The sequence below is a fragment of the Lampetra fluviatilis genome, chromosome 77 (genome assembly GCF_964198595.1).
Source record: "Lampetra fluviatilis chromosome 77, kcLamFluv1.1, whole genome shotgun sequence".
NCBI classification, from domain to species: Eukaryota; Metazoa; Chordata; class Hyperoartia; order Petromyzontiformes; family Petromyzontidae; genus Lampetra; species Lampetra fluviatilis.
The window spans coordinates 3,163,829-3,181,936 of record NC_136351.1 but is presented as its reverse complement, the minus strand read 5'-3'; the positions used below and the strand labels follow the sequence as shown (position 1 = coordinate 3,181,936).

General features: G+C 57.0%; 1 protein-coding gene across 1 annotated transcript in view; it reads left to right on the top strand.

Moving 5' to 3' along the window:
- LOC144953523 (uncharacterized) overlaps window positions 1–18,108 on the top strand; it is a 72,605-nt gene that overhangs the window by 19,902 nt on the left and 34,595 nt on the right. The window contains exons 4-9 of the mRNA XM_078884064.1: window positions 1,188–1,252; window positions 2,568–2,846; window positions 3,770–4,413; window positions 13,162–13,893; window positions 15,026–15,212; window positions 16,789–18,002. Coding sequence (XP_078740190.1) covers window positions 1,188–1,252; window positions 2,568–2,846; window positions 3,770–4,413; window positions 13,162–13,893; window positions 15,026–15,212; window positions 16,789–18,002 — 3,121 coding nt within the window. The remainder of the gene's footprint in view (window positions 1–1,187; window positions 1,253–2,567; window positions 2,847–3,769; window positions 4,414–13,161; window positions 13,894–15,025; window positions 15,213–16,788; window positions 18,003–18,108) is intronic.

Here is an 18,108-nt window from a genome sequence, read left to right as displayed (position 1 = left end):
CCGGTCTACACACACACATACAACTATATACACACACTACTAGACGAAGACAAAGATATCCCATATAGCCTAACAGATTGTTCGGCAAGTGCTGTTAACGAGCACCTATGTAGGCCGGCACGGCACACGAGGGGGTGGATGGCCAACACCACGCCTGGCCGCCTTTGTCTCCCCTTGTGTCGATGTTTACACAACACACCAGTTATTGATTTGAGGCTGAGTCGACCTAGGGAAGGAGGCTCAGGACCAATTCAGATTATTGTCATTGGTGGCCGTGAGAAGGAATCCAATTCGAGTCACTGGGTTCATAGCGCAGCATGCTAACCACTGCACTACCACTCCCCATGGATTGTATATATATGTAATGTAGTAACTCGGCGGGAGACGACTTCACGGGTAACACACTCTTTATTTTACCAAACTCGTTCACAGGTGACTAACACCCACTTAGTATCTCGGGTGACAAACACCCACTTAGCTACCCTGGCGACTAACGCCCACTGAGCTACTCGGGTGACCAACACCCACTTAGCTACTCGGCGACTAACGCCCACTGAGCTACTCGGGTGACCAACACCCACTTAGCTACTCGGCGACTAACGCCCACTGACCTACTCGGGTGACCAACACCCACTTAGCTACTCGGCGACTAACGCCCACTGAGCTACTCTGGACACTCCCTGCCCGGGGTGTCCGTCTTGACTGTGGGTCCCCAGCCCGACCCACGTGGGCGTCGGACCCCGGGTCCCACAGTCTCGCCTCCGAGCCACACAGGGCCCCGGTCCCTACAAGGACGGCGGGACTAGGGGTCTCGGGGCACTAGGTCTTCAACTCCGTCTTCGGTCTTCAACTGGATAACTCTCCCCGAGTGCTCTCGCGCGTCCCCCTTTATACCCCACCTGCGGACGTCGCTGCGAGCACCCATCCTATTCGACCAATCACTGGGCGCTGGCTACGATCCTGTTTTCCCACATCTCAGCGTGCCTCACCACCCACGCCGCGCCGCCCCGTCATCTGTCACTCCCGGCGCGCGCGTCCACACCACGCCCACAACGCGTGCCCAACCCCGCACCCCGCGCCGCCCCGTGATCCATCACTGTCACAGTCGGCGCACGTCAACACCACCACTACATATATATATACACACTCACTGGCTCACTCACAGCTGAGTGTGTGTGCCTATTCAGGGAGGCGGAGTCTGTCTTGGCTGTGGAGGAGTCTGAACTGAGAGATGGACATGCATTTAACACAGGTGAGGTTTCACGTACACATGCTCGCTCGCTCACTCACACGCTCGCTCGCACATGCACACTCACTCATTCGCACACACTCACTTGCTCACTTACACACTCACACTCACTCGCACACTCACACTCACTCGCACGCTCACGCATGCACACTCGCTCGCACACTCGCTCGCGCACTCACTCGCGCACTCACTCGCGCACTCACTCGCGCACTCACTCGCGCACTCACTCGCGCACTCACTCGCGCACTCACTCGCGCACTCACTCGCGCACTCACTCGCGCACTCACTCGCGCACTCACTCGCGCACTCACTCGCGCACTCACTCGCGCACTCACTCGCGCACTCACTCGCGCACTCACTCGCGCACTCACTCGCGCACTCACTCGCGCACTCACTCGCGCACTCACTCGCGCACTCACTCGCGCACTCACTCGCGCACTCACTCGCGCACTCACTCGCGCACTCACTCGCGCACTCACTCGCGCACTCACTCGCGCACTCACTCGCGCACTCACTCGCGCACTCACTCGCACACTCACTCGCACACTCAAACACTCACTTGCTCACTTACACACTCATCCACTCGCTCACATACGCACACTCACACGCACACTCACTGACTTACTCTCACATGTGCTGACTTTCTCATTCACTCACAGAGACTCGCACATCCACAGACTCGCTCGCACACTCACTGACTTACTCTCACACATGCTGATTCACTCATTCACTCACACAGACTCACACACCGACTTAGACTCGCACACTCACTCACCCTTACACACAAAGACATTCATAAATATCCCCCGTATAGCCTCAACAAATTGTTGGTGCAAGTGCCCTTAGCGAGTAGCACCTATGAAGGCTGACACGGTACATGAGGGCATGGGTGGCCAACACCATGCCCGGCCGCCTTGTCTCCCGAGCAGTGATGTTTACACACCACACCAGGTACTCGTTAAGTCTGTGTCGACCTAGGGGAGACCCTTGACCGGTTTAGACAATCGTCACTGGTTTTGGCCATGAGCACGAATCAATCTCGGGTCGCCGGGTTCATAGCGCAGCGTGGCGCTAACTGCTACACTACTGCTCTCCATCATTCGCACACATCACACATACACACTCGTACACTAGCTCACTCACACTCACACTTGTACACTCACTCACGTTGACTCACACTCGTACACTCGCTCACCCACGTACACTCACGCTCGCTTGCTCCCTCACTAACATACACTCATGCTCGTTCGCTGATCAAAATCATGTACACTCACAATTGCCCTCACTCTCACCAACCCACCCCCTTTGTTGCCTTTAGATGTCTCCTTGGATACCTCCGTACCCAAGGCGTCCTCATCATCACACCAATTATCAAACCCACCATCAGCGTCACCATCACAACCATCTCTACCTCCACCACCACCATCATCACTATCATGCCCAACTCCGCCCGCAGTGCATGGCTCAGCACCATCTCCTCTTCCCCCGACGTCGTTGATCTCTCCGCGCTCGCTGCGCTCTCTGGAGCCTGCGGGCCTGGCCTGTCGCGTCCTCTGTGAGAGGCTCCCGGACGACGGGCAGCTCGGAGACGTGCGGGGTGAGACATGGGACACGCGGGGAGAGACACGAATACGCGGGGGGAGGAACACAAACACGTGGGGAGAGAGACACGGGCACACGGTGAGAGACAGGGAGATGCACGGGGTGAGAGGTACGGGCACGCAGAGAGAGGCACGTACACGCAGAGAGAGGCACGTACACGTAGAGAGATACGGCAAACGCGGGGAGAGACACGGCAAACGCGGGGAGAGACACGGGTACGTGGGGAGAGACACGTACACACTGGGAGAGGGACATAGACACGCTGGAATAGAGACAAACGAAGAAAGATGCGGAGAGACAAATCTCGGGATGTGCGGAGTGAAGTAGAGACACGCACAGCTTCACAAAGACGCATGCAGAAACCCACGCATGCAGATTCACACACGCAGACAGGCATCTCTCAGCCTCCCATTGTATCCATACCAGATGGTAATTCTACCGGTTCAGCCGTGGAAAGATTCTCGGACTACTTGGTCAAAGAAGATGTTCAGTAATGTTGGGACCGGAGGGACATCCCTGTCACACCCCAAGGTGAACAGGGAATGGCTCTGACTCATGGCCACGTAGCTTTACTCGGGCCTGCCCACCATGACGAAGGCCCTTATTGATTGTGACCAGAGAGTCAGGGACTCTGAAAGTACGAAGAACAACCCAGAGCCCTGGTCTACTGATGGTATCATAGACCTTTGCCAAGTCAATTAAAGCAGAGATGTAGGTCGTGTTAAAATTACATACTCTTTGTTTCCCTCTCCCTATGTCCTTGTTTCTTCCCCCATGTCTCTCTCCCCACGTCTCTCTCCCTATGTCTCTCTCTGCCTGTTTCTCTCACACTGTGTCTCTACCCCCCCCCCCCGTGTCTCTCCCCCCACCGTGTCTCTCCCCCCCCCCCATTTTTCTGGCTTTTCTCGTGTCTCACAGGCGGTGTGAAGCACCTGCTGGAGGAGGTGGACGTCTCTGTGGGCGTGTCCCCCAAGCGGGTGAAACTGGACCGAGGGGGAGGTGCGTGGGCAGTCTCAAGGGGTGGCTCTTGGGGTGGCCGTGTCCGCTCGGCGTCTCTTGGGGGCACGGTGGGGGGGAGCAGCAGTGGCAAGAGAGAGAATGAGATGAAGATGATGGAGAAGGAGGAGAAGGAGGAGGAGAAGGAGGAGGAGAAGGAGGAGGAGAAGGAGGAGGAGAAGGAGGAGGAGAAGGAGGAGGAGAAGGAGGAGGATAAGATGGAGGATAAGATGGAGGAGAAGATAGAGGAGAAGATGGAGGAAAAGGAGGAGGAAAAGGAGGAGGAGAGGGGGAAAGCGGAAGCGGTCACTGAGGCATTGCGGGGCGACGTCGAGGGAGGTGAAGGCGCTCAGAGCTGTGAGGGAGGCGAGGGGCAGCAGCATCAGCAGGAGGTGGTGATGTCGGTGGAGGTGGCAGCCGTGGCCACGTCGCGCGAGGAGGAAGACCGGCAGCAGCAGGACGATGAGGAGGCAGAGGCGATGGCTATGATGATGGAGGCAGAGGCGCTGGGCGTGGAAGAGGTGGTGGAGATCACCTACGAGGGGCCTGGCGTCACCTACTCACAGGTGAGTGTGCAGCTTCTTCTCCCTCCTCCCCCCCACCGCCTTCTCTCTCACGGGGATCTGGGTGTGTGTGGCCCTCCGTCTCTCTCCGTGTGCGTGTCTCTCCCCGTGTGGCTCCATCTCTCTCCGTGTGTCTGTGGCCATGCAGGTTGGCCTCCGCACACACGCACACTGGGTTGTCCTGCAAGGGAGCAGGCGTCTGTGTGACGTCTCCCAGCCAAATCCCATTTGGCGGATCCAGGGGACGGAACCCGTACCCCTCGGGGTTCCTCTATAAACGGCAGGAGACCACTGCGGGGGGTGACCACGTGGAATGTCAGATCGCTCACTGCGGAGGAGAGTCTGACACTCCTCTGTCAGGAGCTGGACCTGTTCCATCTGGACCTCTCGTTCTGGCTCCAGGCATCATATGAGTGGACAGTTCTACACTCAGGGCAGGAACTGCCAAACAACAGAGAGTGGCTCTGCTTCTGAACAGAATAATGAGTGGGTTTTTGGGAGCAGGGAGGTTGGGTGTGGGGGAGCTGTCAGCCCCAGGCTACTGTGCGCTCACCTCCCCATGAATGGGAGGCGAAGAATGGTGGTGGTGGTGACTAAACACCACCACCGAAAATGAACATCAGTTGAGGGATGCAGGCAAGGCTGATATGACCACCTGTCACAGGTGTTAGCTAAGGGTGGGCCCCTTGGAATCGACTCATCCTGTTGGGTTACTTTAATGCCTGAGTGGGTCATGACGGCAGCCTCCTGGCCTGGAGGCATGGGCCAAATAATGCTTGGTAGAAGGTTGCTGGACTTGTTTGCTGCCCATGGGCTTTGTAATCGCTCCCAGCATCGGTGCATCCACGCAACATCATGGATCCAGAATCAGAATATTGTATTTATACTGCAGGAGGAATCCGATGAGCTATACATCTTTTTTCACATATGTCCAGTAGGGGCACGGGGTAAAAATGTTACAACTAAATCATACTTAACTAGATAGTAGTCCAAAGTACAAGAAAGTTAAACAAATCACCTCAACACAACCTACAAATACAATTAAACCATCCCCATCCAACCAGGCAATGCCCACCGAGGTATTACATTTTTTTAAAGCAACTTGGCCGTAAATGATAGCTCAACAAAGTGGCTTATCATTTGGATGTCTATAGCAGCAAAATAATCTAAATAATCTCAGTGCATGTATGTCGAGTCCAACCAAGAACATTTCCTGGACTACACAGTGATGGAAACAGCAGATGATGCGGGCCCATGTCCTTGACACCAAAACCTACCGTGGAGCTGATCTGCTCACTTACCATCGGCTCCCGTCATTCTTCCGCTCTGGTGATGGTGGTGGTGGTGATGGGCGTTCACTTAGCACCCTTTTCAAAAGTGACAGTCATTTTCTCTTGGCGCACTGATGAAAGTTGCAAGTGAGAATTTCATCATTGTGTAGTGGTGGTATTGACGTGCGCCGACTGTGACAGTGATGGATCACGGGACGGCGCGGGGTGCGGGGTTGGGCACGCGTTGTGGGCGTGGTGTGGACGCGCGCGCCGGGAGTGACAGATGACGGGGCGGCGCGGCGTGGGTGGTGAGGCACGATGAGATGTGGGAAAACAGGATCGTAGCCAGCGCCCAGCGATTGGTCGAATAAGTGGGTGCTCGCAGCGACGTCCGCAGGTGGGGTATAAAGGGGGACGCGCGAGAGCACTCGGGGAGAGTTACCCAGTTGAAGACCCGAAGACGGAGCTGAAGACCTAGTGCCCCGAGACCCCTAGTCCCGCCGTCCTTGTGGGGACCGGGGCCCTGTGTGGCTCGGAGGCGAGGCTGTGGGACCCGGGGTCCGACGCCCCCGTGGGTCGGGCTGGGGACCCACAGTCGAGACGGATACCCCGGGCAGGGAGTGTCCCGAGTAGCTCAGTGGCGTTAGTCGCCGAGTAGCTAAGTGGATGTTGGTCATCCGAGTAGCTCAGTGGCGTTAGTCGCCGAGTAGCTAAGTGGGTGTTTGTCACCCGAGATACTAAGTGGATGTTGGTCATCCGAGTAGCTCAGTGGGCGTTAGTCGCCAAGTAGCTAAGTGGGTGTTTGTCACCCGAGATACTAAGTGGGTGTTTGTCACCCGAGATACTAAGTGGGTGTTTGTCACCCGAGATACTAAGTGGGTGTTTGTCACCCGAGATACAAAGTAGGTGTTAGTCACCTGTGAACGAGTTTGATAAAATAAAGAGTGTGTTACCCGTGAAGTCGTCTCCCGCCGAGTTACTACACTACAACTGGCGTCAGAAGTGAACCTGTCTTCAAGAAGAATGGACACTAGGAAGACTACCCGTACCCACGAGCGAGGTCGGGAAGACGACGGCGTACCGGGGACACCAACCTCGGGAGGAGAGGACGAGGAGTTGCCGCCGATGCAGCCCTTCGCGGGGATGGCCGGCGCTCCGCTCGCCTCCGACACCAGCCTGCAGGACGCACACTCCCGGTTGGCGGAGTTGCTGCTCGCCGCCGCTGCAATCTTGGCGGAGATCTCCGTTCCAGCGGGCGAGAAAACGGCTGCGGGGTTGGAGGAAGGAGCGAGGCTGGCGGGATCCCGCCAAAAGGCGCTTCGCGCCAAAAGTCTGGAAGTTCCCGCCGTTTTTGAGGGGCCGCCATCGATTGGCGGGAAACACGGACACCACGTGACCGGAGACCTCCGCTCAGCGCAGCCCACATCATCAGCGCGCACCGGAGCTCTCCATTTTGCGCCTGACAACCGAGCCGACATTTTACACAACTACAGCGGAGCGCGGGAAAATCTCTCCGACGTCGACGACGATCGGGTCCTCCAGCAAAGATTGCCCGCGCTGTCGGCGTTCAAGGCGGATGGGTGCGACTGGGGAGCCTTCCAACGAAGGTTCCTCGCTCATCAGGAGATGTCGGGGTGGTCCGACACCACTGCCCTGCGTGCGTTGCCAGCGATGCTCGACGACGACGCGCTTGCAGCCTTCACATCTGCTGCAAGGTCGTCCCGCTCTACGCTCCAGGCCGCACTACACCTGATGGCGAAGGTGTTCGGACCGCCCTCCACGTGTCGCCACCAGTTCTACGATCGGCGGAAGGTGGCTGGAGAAACGACGCTCGCCTATCGCACGGCACTACTCGCCTTGGCGGACGCAGCTTTTCCCCGCATGGATAAGGAGGGGAAGGACGCCATGGTGACGGAGCAGCTGCTGGCGTTGGCCCACGAGTTGGGGGTCCCCATCAATGTGGCGGACGAGATGGATATCTGCTCCCTGGCGATCGCCACGAGCATTCACGCGTACGAGGTCCTCAAACGCAGGCCGGGGGTCGTCTGCAATTTGGCGGGGAACGCGGTACTGGCAGCCACGATCGCCGAACCTCAGCCAGCTGCGGATCAGGAGCAGGCCTTCGCTGCATCGCGTCCGGGGGAGTGGAGAACGGGAGGTCGTTCGCCCACACGTTCACCCCGCAAGCTGGAGCAACCGAAACCAACGACGTCCGTCGTCTGCTACAACTGCGGCCTTCGGGGTCACGTCGCAGCCGGGTGCCGGGCCCCGCGTCAGCGCGCCACAGGACCACGTCGGGACGACGACCAGGCCCACAAGTCATCCCAACAAAACCCGGCAAGTCGCGGCACCTCACACGTTCGGTCCACAAACACGGCACATTCGGGTCGCCGCTTGGCGGTGGGGGGTTCGCGGCTGGGTGCCGGGGGTTCATTTCGGCGAGGGGGGTCCGTACGCCGCCCGCAAGCAGTCGAGTGGTCCGAATTGGCCCACAGGATCGTGGCTGCGTCGGCCGGGTCGTCCGTGGTAACGGGCTTCATTGACGGGGTTGAGGTCCGGGTGCTTGTTGACACGGGTGCGTCGGCCACCATCATCTCGGACCTTATTTATAACATTCTTCCCGTCCAAAGTAGACCCCTTCTGCCAGTAGACGTGCCATTTAATGCGGCGAATGGGGGATCCCTGGGGATCATCGGCCAGATTCGGGCGACTATTTGCATTGGTGACATCAAATTGGCGGGCCCTATTTTTGTATCATCATCGCTGGCCGTTCCCTGTTTGCTAGGTACGGACTTTTTGTCCAAAATGCCCATCAAAATTCTCATAGATCAGGCCTGCATTGAGCTTCCGTCAGGTCGGCGGCTTGCGTTCTTGACGAGCCCTACCAAAATACGCACGGTTTGTGCGACGGTGCAGGCGCTGGCAACTCAGACTGTAAGGGTGCCCCCGGGATCGAAAATGTTGGTACCCCGTCGGTTGAGGAAGCCACTCGAGGTGGGCGCGGTGGCACAGGGGGTGCCGTTGGGGCCGTCTAACAGGGCCAGAAGGGGCCTCGACTTAGCGGTTGCTCAAACCATGGTGAGAGGGGACAGTGAGCCGTTCGTAAGGGTCCTGAATACGGGGTCGCGGCCGGCCGAAATTGCGCAGGGAACGGTGCTGGCTCACGCCGCGCCGCTACCCGTTGAGGAACGGCTCGTGTCTCAAGCGGATTTCACTGTCGAGTCGCATCCTCCAAGTGATGAGGGGACAGAGTGGTTGGACTCGTTGTGTGCCGGTTCTGCTAACTTGTCCAAAGTGCAATTGGGAGTCGACGCTCCCACGGGGAGGGATTCGCTGTTGTCATTGCCCCTCATTGAGTGGGGCCGTCTCCAAATGTCCGACAGCTCCCTACTTACGCTACGTCGAAAAGTTGGCGCTCCCGAGGTAGGGGATGCACGGGTCGGTTCCTGGGTGTGCAGACAGGGCCTTTTGATGAAGTGGGACAACATGTCCCGGGGTCACGTGCTCGTTGTGCCTGTTGCTATGCGGGGTAAGGTCGTTCTGGCAGCTCATGAACGGCTCATGCATCTGGGTTTTCACAAAACGCTCGCCCTAATCCAGCGAGACTATTATTGGCCGGGGATGGGTAACGACGTGGCGAACATTCTTAAGGGATGCGTAGGGTGCGCCGAAAGAAAACCGCCACCATTGGCAGCTAATCCACCGCTGCAATCCATTCAAGTTTCGCGCACAAACGAATTGGTTGCGTTGGACATCTTGGGGCCCTTTCCTGCTACACCGAGGGGAAATAGGTTCCTGCTGGTTGGCGTAGAATACTTCACCCGATGGCCCATGGCATGGCCACTCGCCAACCAGTCGGCTGCAGCAGTGGCGGACGCCTTCGTCCAGGGTTATGTTTTGGACAAGGGCGCCCCCGAACGCTTGCTGACGGATCAAGGAAATAATTTTTCGAGCGGTTTGTTGCGCGAGGTGTGCGACCTGTTGGGTACAATGAAAGTGCGTACTTCCCCCTACCACCCGCAGACTGACGGGATGGTTGAGCGTCTGAACAGGACGATTACGTCTATGTTGTGCCAACAGGTCTGCGGCGATCAGGTTGATTGGGACTTACAGGTGCCGGGGGTACTCGCGGCCTATCGAATGGCCCCTCATGCGGCGACGGGGTTTTCCCCATTTTTTCTTATGTATGGGCGGGAGGCCGATCCGGCCATGGACGTCCAACTGGGGATTTCCCAGCCACGTGCAAAATCTAAATTGGCAGACCACATCAAATTTAATATCGCAAAATTGACTGAAGCACGGGAGGCGGCGAGGTTGAATTCGCGGTCGCGGCAAATTGCGAACGAGAGATTGCATGAGCGGAGGGTGCATACGCATGATTGGAAACCAGGCGATAAGGCCTGGCTGCATTGTCCACATGCACCGTTGGCTACGTCCCCCAAGTTGTTGAGACCTTGGAGGGGACCGGTGGAAATTGTGCGGGTTGCACGACCCCAGAGTATACAGATTAAATGGGAAAAACGCCGTTGGTACGTGCACCCCTCCCGACTGAAGCCCTATACGGCACCGTGTGACCCCGTTCTGTGCCGTAACGACCGGGCGTGTGATGTGACCGTCGACTCGGGGAGGGAGGTGTCGCAGGCTGCTCCTCACGTGTTTCCACCTGACCCACCCCCAGGTGCCTCGGGCTTGACGGCTGCTGACCGTCGGGAGCCTGAACCCCGCGGCACGCACGGGTCCTCGGTGCCTGGCCGATGTCTTTCTGAACCGCCGGCACCACCGGACGTTCAACCGCGTCTGGTGCCGTACGACGGACCGGCAAGGCGGACTCGGGCTAGGGCCCAACAATTTTCATGAAGACGTTTTTTTCTCAACACCGAGCTCGCCCGGTGTTCCCCTCTGCCGGGGTAATGTCCCGTTGTAGGGACGCTCGGAAAGGATGGGACACTGCACGAGTCGAAAGAAAATTTTTTTTTTTTCCATTTATTTTCCTTTCTGCATACACATTGCTATTGTCACTCGCCGGTTTGTATATATTGTTCTATTGTCGCGGTGGCATTGGTTGATGGTTGCGGATGGTAGTGTTCGCGTCGTGTTGTGTTGTTACGTTAGTTGTTGTGTTGTGTTACGGGGCACACAGGGCGGTTTGTATATTTTTATAGCAGCCGGGTCGGCTGCGAGCTATGTGGTAGGGGGTGATGTAGTGGTGGTATTGACGTGCGCCGACTGTGACAGTGATGGATCACGGGACGGCGCGGGGTGCGGGGTTGGGCACGCGTTGTGGGCGTGGTGTGGACGCGCGCGCCGGGAGTGACAGATGACGGGGCGGCGCGGCGTGGGTGGTGAGGCACGATGAGATGTGGGAAAACAGGATCGTAGCCAGCGCCCAGCGATTGGTCGAATAAGTGGGTGCTCGCAGCGACGTCCGCAGGTGGGGTATAAAGGGGGACGCGCGAGAGCACTCGGGGAGAGTTACCCAGTTGAAGACCCGAAGACGGAGCTGAAGACCTAGTGCCCCGAGACCCCTAGTCCCGCCGTCCTTGTGGGGACCGGGGCCCTGTGTGGCTCGGAGGCGAGGCTGTGGGACCCGGGGTCCGACGCCCCCGTGGGTCGGGCTGGGGACCCACAGTCGAGACGGATACCCCGGGCAGGGAGTGTCCCGAGTAGCTCAGTGGCGTTAGTCGCCGAGTAGCTAAGTGGATGTTGGTCATCCGAGTAGCTCAGTGGCGTTAGTCGCCGAGTAGCTAAGTGGGTGTTTGTCACCCGAGATACTAAGTGGATGTTGGTCATCCGAGTAGCTCAGTGGGCGTTAGTCGCCAAGTAGCTAAGTGGGTGTTTGTCACCCGAGATACTAAGTGGGTGTTTGTCACCCGAGATACTAAGTGGGTGTTTGTCACCCGAGATACAAAGTAGGTGTTAGTCACCTGTGAACGAGTTTGATAAAATAAAGAGTGTGTTACCCGTGAAGTCGTCTCCCGCCGAGTTACTACACTACAATTGCATGCAGCTGGGGTTGCCATCGTTCTCCTTCCTCCTGATGGTGAGGGGAAATGGGTGATGTTCAGGACTGTGGCTCATGCAGCTGCAATGGCTGCCGAGAGTTGGAGGCTCGGCTGTTGAACCTAGCGCATGCCACTAAGAGTTGGAGCTTTACCATCAGCCCCAACAAAACAAGGCACCTGCCTCTGTGTTTTATCCCACCAAATACTGACTGGGCAGTGTGCTTATGACCCGCTCCAGTTCGGCGGCTGAGTTGTAACTTGAGCGGCATTGTCTTTTTATCGGCTGCGTAATGCTCTGGAAGTTACCTGGTCCGTCACTCCACACAAAGCTTCCGGGGCTTCTTGGGCCAGTCATGCCCTCCCTTCTCTATGCTTGTAAAACGTGGACCCCTCTGAAGGAACATTTGCGCCGGTTTGAAATATTCAGGCTGTCGTCCCTACGATCCATCCTGAGTTAAACCAGGTGGATTGTGTGAGGAGCTCAGAGACCCTTGAAAGATCTGGAGACGGTCCCATCATCAGTGAGGTCCTCCAGCAAGCGAGGCTACGTTGGCTAGGTCATGTAGACCAGATGCCCAGCCACCGCATGCCCACGCAGCTTCTGTTTTGTCGGATTGAGGGAACTAAACGGGTGTAGCATGGGCTAGAGAAGAGATGGACTGATGTGGCACAGGAGGATCTGGACCTGAGTGTGGACTTGCCGATGACTGGTACCAGCGGTGTCAAGATCGGCCTCTATGGAGGAGGCTCGTGAAGGATACTACTGGGCAGTTGGAGGCATTAGCCCTCCAGCAACAGCGGACTGTGGAGGAGCGATGCTCTCAACAACGAGCGGAGCACCGGGCGGATAAAGCACAGAAAGTTGGCACAGTACGGAGCGCAGTTGGTGCATTTATCGCTCGTCTCAGTCCCATGATGTCCTGCACCTAGCCTTGCATATCAGTCCTATCCATGGCACCTGAGACTGCCCCTTTACCGCCTTCCAGCAGAGAGAGCCTTCAACACTTCACGTGGCCTCAAGGAGCATCTAGCCTGGCCCAAGATGTCGTGGTGATGTACACCGCCTCGTAGTGGTGAATGGTTGCTGTGGTCTATCTCTGCGCGGTGTGTCGTCTCTGTGTGTGTGTGTTGTGTGGTAGTGTGTTGGTTAGCGCGCTCACGGCTAACACCAGTGACAATTATGGGAACCAGTCCTGGGCCTCTTCTAGATCGACTCAGCCTCAACTGAGTACCTGGTGCGGTGTGCAAACATTGCCACAGGGGAGACAAACGCGGCCGGGCATGGTGCTGGGCACCCACCCCTTCGTGTGCTGTGCCGGCCTTCATAGGTGCTCGCTAACAGCACTTGCCCCTACAGTATGTTCAGGCTATACGGGGGATCTTTGTCTTTGTGCAGCTACAGAGGGAAACCGTGTGCGTCTTAACACTCGTGGAATCTTTGTCTCTGTCTCCCCGTGCCGTCCCGTTCACCCGCGCAGCTGGACATGAGTCGCTACTGGGCCGAGTGTCCCTTTTGCCTCAAGAACAGCGACGGCCACACCTACTGCAGCCACTGCGGTGCCCAGCTGCCTGCCAACACCGTAAAGCGGCTTAAACCCGCACCCCAACAACACCACCAACAACATCAACAACATCATCAGCAGCAGCAGCAGCAGCACCACCACCACACGGCGTTTGGGTTTCACGGTGGCCGCCACCTCTCCCTGAGCCGCCCCTCCCCACGCCAGGCCCATGCCCACCCCTCCGGCCACGCGTCGCCGTCGTTTGGCCCCCGCGGGCCCTTCCGCTCCTCCACGGGCGGCCGCCTCCCTGCGCTTCGCACCCCGGCCCAGCAACCCCAGCAGAGGGCAGCCGCCTCTCAGCTGCTGCTGCACCACTCCCTAATGCAGCAGCAGAGGGGCGGTCCTAGGGGAGGGGGCGTGGGGGGTCCCGCTGCTTGCTCCGCTGCCTCGTCCAGAGCTGTGCCGCACTATGACCGGCACCAGCAGCAGCAGCAGCAGCTACGCAGCTACCAGCACCACCACCAGCACCACCACCAGCAGCAGCAGCACTCCCTCCTGCGTGCCGGGCGAGGGGCCACGCTGGTGGGGGCCGGGAGGGCTAGGGGGGGCGCCGGGGGTGGGGCGGCTCTAATGGCGGCCGCGGGGGGCCGGGGAGGCCGCGGGGTGGGGCAGCTGCCGCTGGGCGGGGGCCACCAGCGAGGCGTGCAGGTGAGATGCACTGCCTGAGCCTGATAGTTGGCGAATATGGAGGTTGTGATGGAGAGAGCGATGGTGAGTGTGCAGGTCTCTGGGTCTCTGTGTGCGAGTCTCTGTGCGAGTCTCTGTGCGAGTTCTCTGTGTTGGTCTTTGTGTGGGTCTGTGTGAGCTTCTGTGTGAGACTCTGTGAGTGTCTGTGTCCGAGTCCGGCAAACAACCCCCTACCTCCTCGGTGGTGCCAGACGGTGTGGTGCGCAATGCCATTGAAGTCAAATTTCAATCGGCTATTCCCCTCATCGAGTTAGTAGCCACCACAGCAGCCAATGGAGGCTCTTGACGGGTGCAAGGGGCTGGTAACCCCTCGACCTTCGATTTAATTACCAAAAACAAATACGGAAAAAATCTTAACTCAACTTAAGCCGGAGGTCCCTGTGGGCAGACATCTATGACTTAGGAAACGGGGACCCCCCAAATGGAACATCTTCGCCAGTTATAAACATTTAGGCTGGTCTGCTTACGATCCATTCTGGGTGTTAACAGGCTGGATTAATGTAAGGAGCTCACAATTTCTTGAAAGATCTGGACGGTCCATTGGTGAGATCCTCCGGCAATCAAGGCTGCGTTGGCTGGGTTATGTAGCCCACATGCCCAGCCACCGCATACCTAAACAGCTTTTGTTAAGCCAGATAGAGGGGGCTAAATGGGGTGGCACGGGCTAGAGAAGAGATGTAGTGATTTGTTACAAGAGGATGTGCAGCTGAGTGGACTTGCTGATGACTGGTATCAGCGGTGTCAAGATTGGCCTCTGGAGGAGGCTCGTGAAGGACGCTACTGGGCAGTTGGAGGCAGTCGCCCTCCAGCAACAACGGAGGGCAGAGGAGCAATGCTCGCAACAACGAGCGTATCGCTGGGTGGCTTAAACACAGCAAGTTTGTACAGTAGGGGGCACAGGTGGTGCATCAGTCATATCAGTCAGGCAACCCATGGCACCTGGGTTTATCCCGTGAATTCTGCCAGCGGGTATTCGGTACTTCACGTGGCCTTCACGTTGTGCGAGTTTCTTTGTGTCTCTGTGCGAGTTTTTGCGTGTGTCTCTGAGTCTGAGAGACAGAGACTGGTCTGTCTCCCTCTTTCTCTCTTTCAGGGTTCTTTCTCCAGCTGCTGGCCCCCCAATGGAGCCATGAAACCACCAGGTTTTGTGGGGGGCTCCCCGCACCCTCACCACGCCTTTTCCTCCCTGCGCCTGCAATGCAACGGGGGGCGTCTTGGCTCCCCTCTTCACGGCCGCCCTGTTCCCCTCACCCCGATCCACAGCAAGCCTGACGAGCCCAGTGAGCGAGCACGCACACAGACACACACACGTGCACAGACACATGCACTCATTCTAGATTTGAAGCTTTCGTGACTGCAAGGATTCATACTCTTAGGTTTTTTCCGGTAAAGTCACGTAGGTAAAAAAATAAAATAATAATAAATGAAAATAACTAAATTAAATCACATAAGCCTCCGTCATCAGGTGTAACTGCTCCAGTAAAAAATACTGGAGCTGCTCCAGTAAAAAATACTGGAGCAGTTACACCTGATGACGGAGGCTTGTGTTGCTTCCGAAACGTCGTGATTTAATGGAGTTATTTTCATTTATTATTATTTAAATTTTTTACCTACGTGGCTTTACCGAAAAAACCTAAGAGTACACACGCGCTCGCTCGTGCACACGATCGTGCGCACATGTGAACGCACGCATGCGCAAGCACACGCACGCACACACACGCGCGTGTGCACGTACGCACAGGCATGCACGCACGCATGCACAGGCATGAACGCACGCTTGCACGCATATGCTCACGCAAGCACACATGCACGCACACAGACATGCCTCCTCTATCCGGCCGAACAGAAGCTGCTTGGGCATGCTGACTTCGTGAACCAGCCAACGCAGCCTCACCTGCTGGAGGAGCTCACTGGTGGGGCTGTCCAAATATTTCAAGGATCTGTGGGCTCCTCGCACGATCCAGCCTGGTTAAACCCAGGATGGATCATAGGCGCAGGCCAGCCGAAATGTATTGAGTGTTCAAACCGGCGCAGATATTCCATTGGAGGAGTCTTTTTTTTGCAAGCATAGAGAAAGGAGGTCATTACTGTGGCTGAGCTACACACCAGGTAGCTTCAAACGCAGCGTTACACCACGGATAAAAATGCCGCTCGACTGATTTGGAGTGATACCTCTTCTGTTAAACCGGAGCTGGCCATGATCACAATGCTCAGGTATGGAAAACTCTCCACTCTCTCCATCATCAATTGGGAGTTGTGGGGGTGGAGTGTTTGATGGTATAAAATACCCAGGCAGATGCTCGGTTTTGGTGGGGCTGATGGTCAGGCCCTGTCTCTTAGTGGCACTTTCGAGGTTCAGCAGTAAAGTGAGCAGCAATCACCAGATCATGAGCATACATAACATCGTTGACCAATAGGGTCAACCCACGACCTCCTGCATATCAGGCGAGGCAGTTAACATCTCGCCACTGTGGCAATATGTTAACTCTATACGGATATATACATACATACACATGCGTGCACGCTCACTTGCTCACTCACAGAAACCTATGGTTTGGGTGGCCAGCACCACGCCTGGCCACCTTTGTCTCTCCAGTGCTGAGGTTTGTACACCACACCAGGTACTTATTTAAGGCTGACTCACCCTTGGGGAGGCCCAGGACCGAGTTCAGATAATAGCCATCACTTTTGGTTGGCCGTGAGCAGGAATTAAACTCTGGTCACTGTCGGGTTCAATGCACAGTGCAGCGCTAACCACTGCCCTACCACTCCTATACACTGCGCCACACAAACACACTGTGACCCCGTGACACTGTGACCCCGTGACCCTGTGTCCCCGTGACTCCGTGCATCTAGTTGTGCTGTCCAGTGGCGATGAGGACGACGACGAGGTTGAGAATAAAGAGGGGAACCATGGCAAGAAACCAGCGGGGAAGGAGGGAGAGGAGCAGAAAGAGGAGGAGCAGAAGGAGGAGGGGCAGAAAGAGGAGGGGCAGAAGGAGGAGGGGCAGAAGGAGGAGGGGCAGAAGGGGGAACGGCAGAAGGAGGAGGGGCAGAAGGAGGAGGGGCAGAAGGAGGAGGGGCAGAAGGAGGAGGGGCAGAAGAAGGAGGGGCAGAAGGAGGAGGGGCAGAATGAGGAAGAAAAGGAGGAAGAAAAGGAGGAGGAAGAAAAGGAGAAAGAGGAGGAAGAAAAGGAGAAGGAAAAAAAGGAGAAGGAAGAGGAGGAGAAGAAGGAAGAGAAGAAGGAAGAGGAGGAGAAGGGGGAGGTTGAGGAGGGGAAACAGGGGAAGGGAGAGGAGGATGAGGAGGAGGAGGGAGATGAGGTGAGGAAAGAGGTGAGAGCTGAGAGAGAGGAGGAGCAGCAGCAGACGGAAGATAAGACACAGGAGGAGGAGGAGACTGCAGTGGTGAGGGTGAAGGAGTCTGGTGAGGAGAAGGGGGAAGAGGAGGCAGCAGCAGCGAGGCACAACGAGGTGAGTGAGGAGGAGGCGGCCGTTTCGGCTCCTCCTCGGCACGATGAGGGGGAGGAGGGAGAGGTGGGGGGCGAAGGGGAGGAAGAGGGGGAGGAGGAGGAGGGCACGGTCAGCGCAGCGCCCGCCACGCAGGGACGTCAAGAGACCCTCGGCGATGACGACGACGAGCAGCTGCAGCAGCAGCTCCTGCTGCTGCAGCAGCACGATGATGATGATGAGGAGGATGAGGAGGAGGAAGACTTTGATGAGGAGGAGCTGGATGATGAAGAGGAGGAGGAGTGTGCTGTGTGCGGTGAGGAGGGTTGTGAGGAGTGTGGAGCCGGTGAGGAGGAGGAGTTGGAAGATGAGGAGGAGGAGGATGAGGAGATCTGTAACGACTGCGAAGAGGGAGAATGCGCTCGGCATGCAGAGGAGGAGATGGATGAGGAGGATGAGGAGGAGTTTGACGATGAAGATGAAGAGGAGGAGGAGGAGGAGGAAGAAGAGGAGGAAGAAGAGGAGGAAGAAGATCTAGAGGAGGAGGAGGAGGGGGCGATTCTGGCACTGGACGAGGGGAGTGGTGGTGGCGAGAGCGACACCGAGGGTGGCAAACGCAAGGTGAGGAGACACACGCTTACCTACTCGCTCACTTACTTGCTCACACACCTACTCATTCATTCAACTTTAAAAAAAAATAAAAACTCGCCCCCATTAAAGAGGGCAT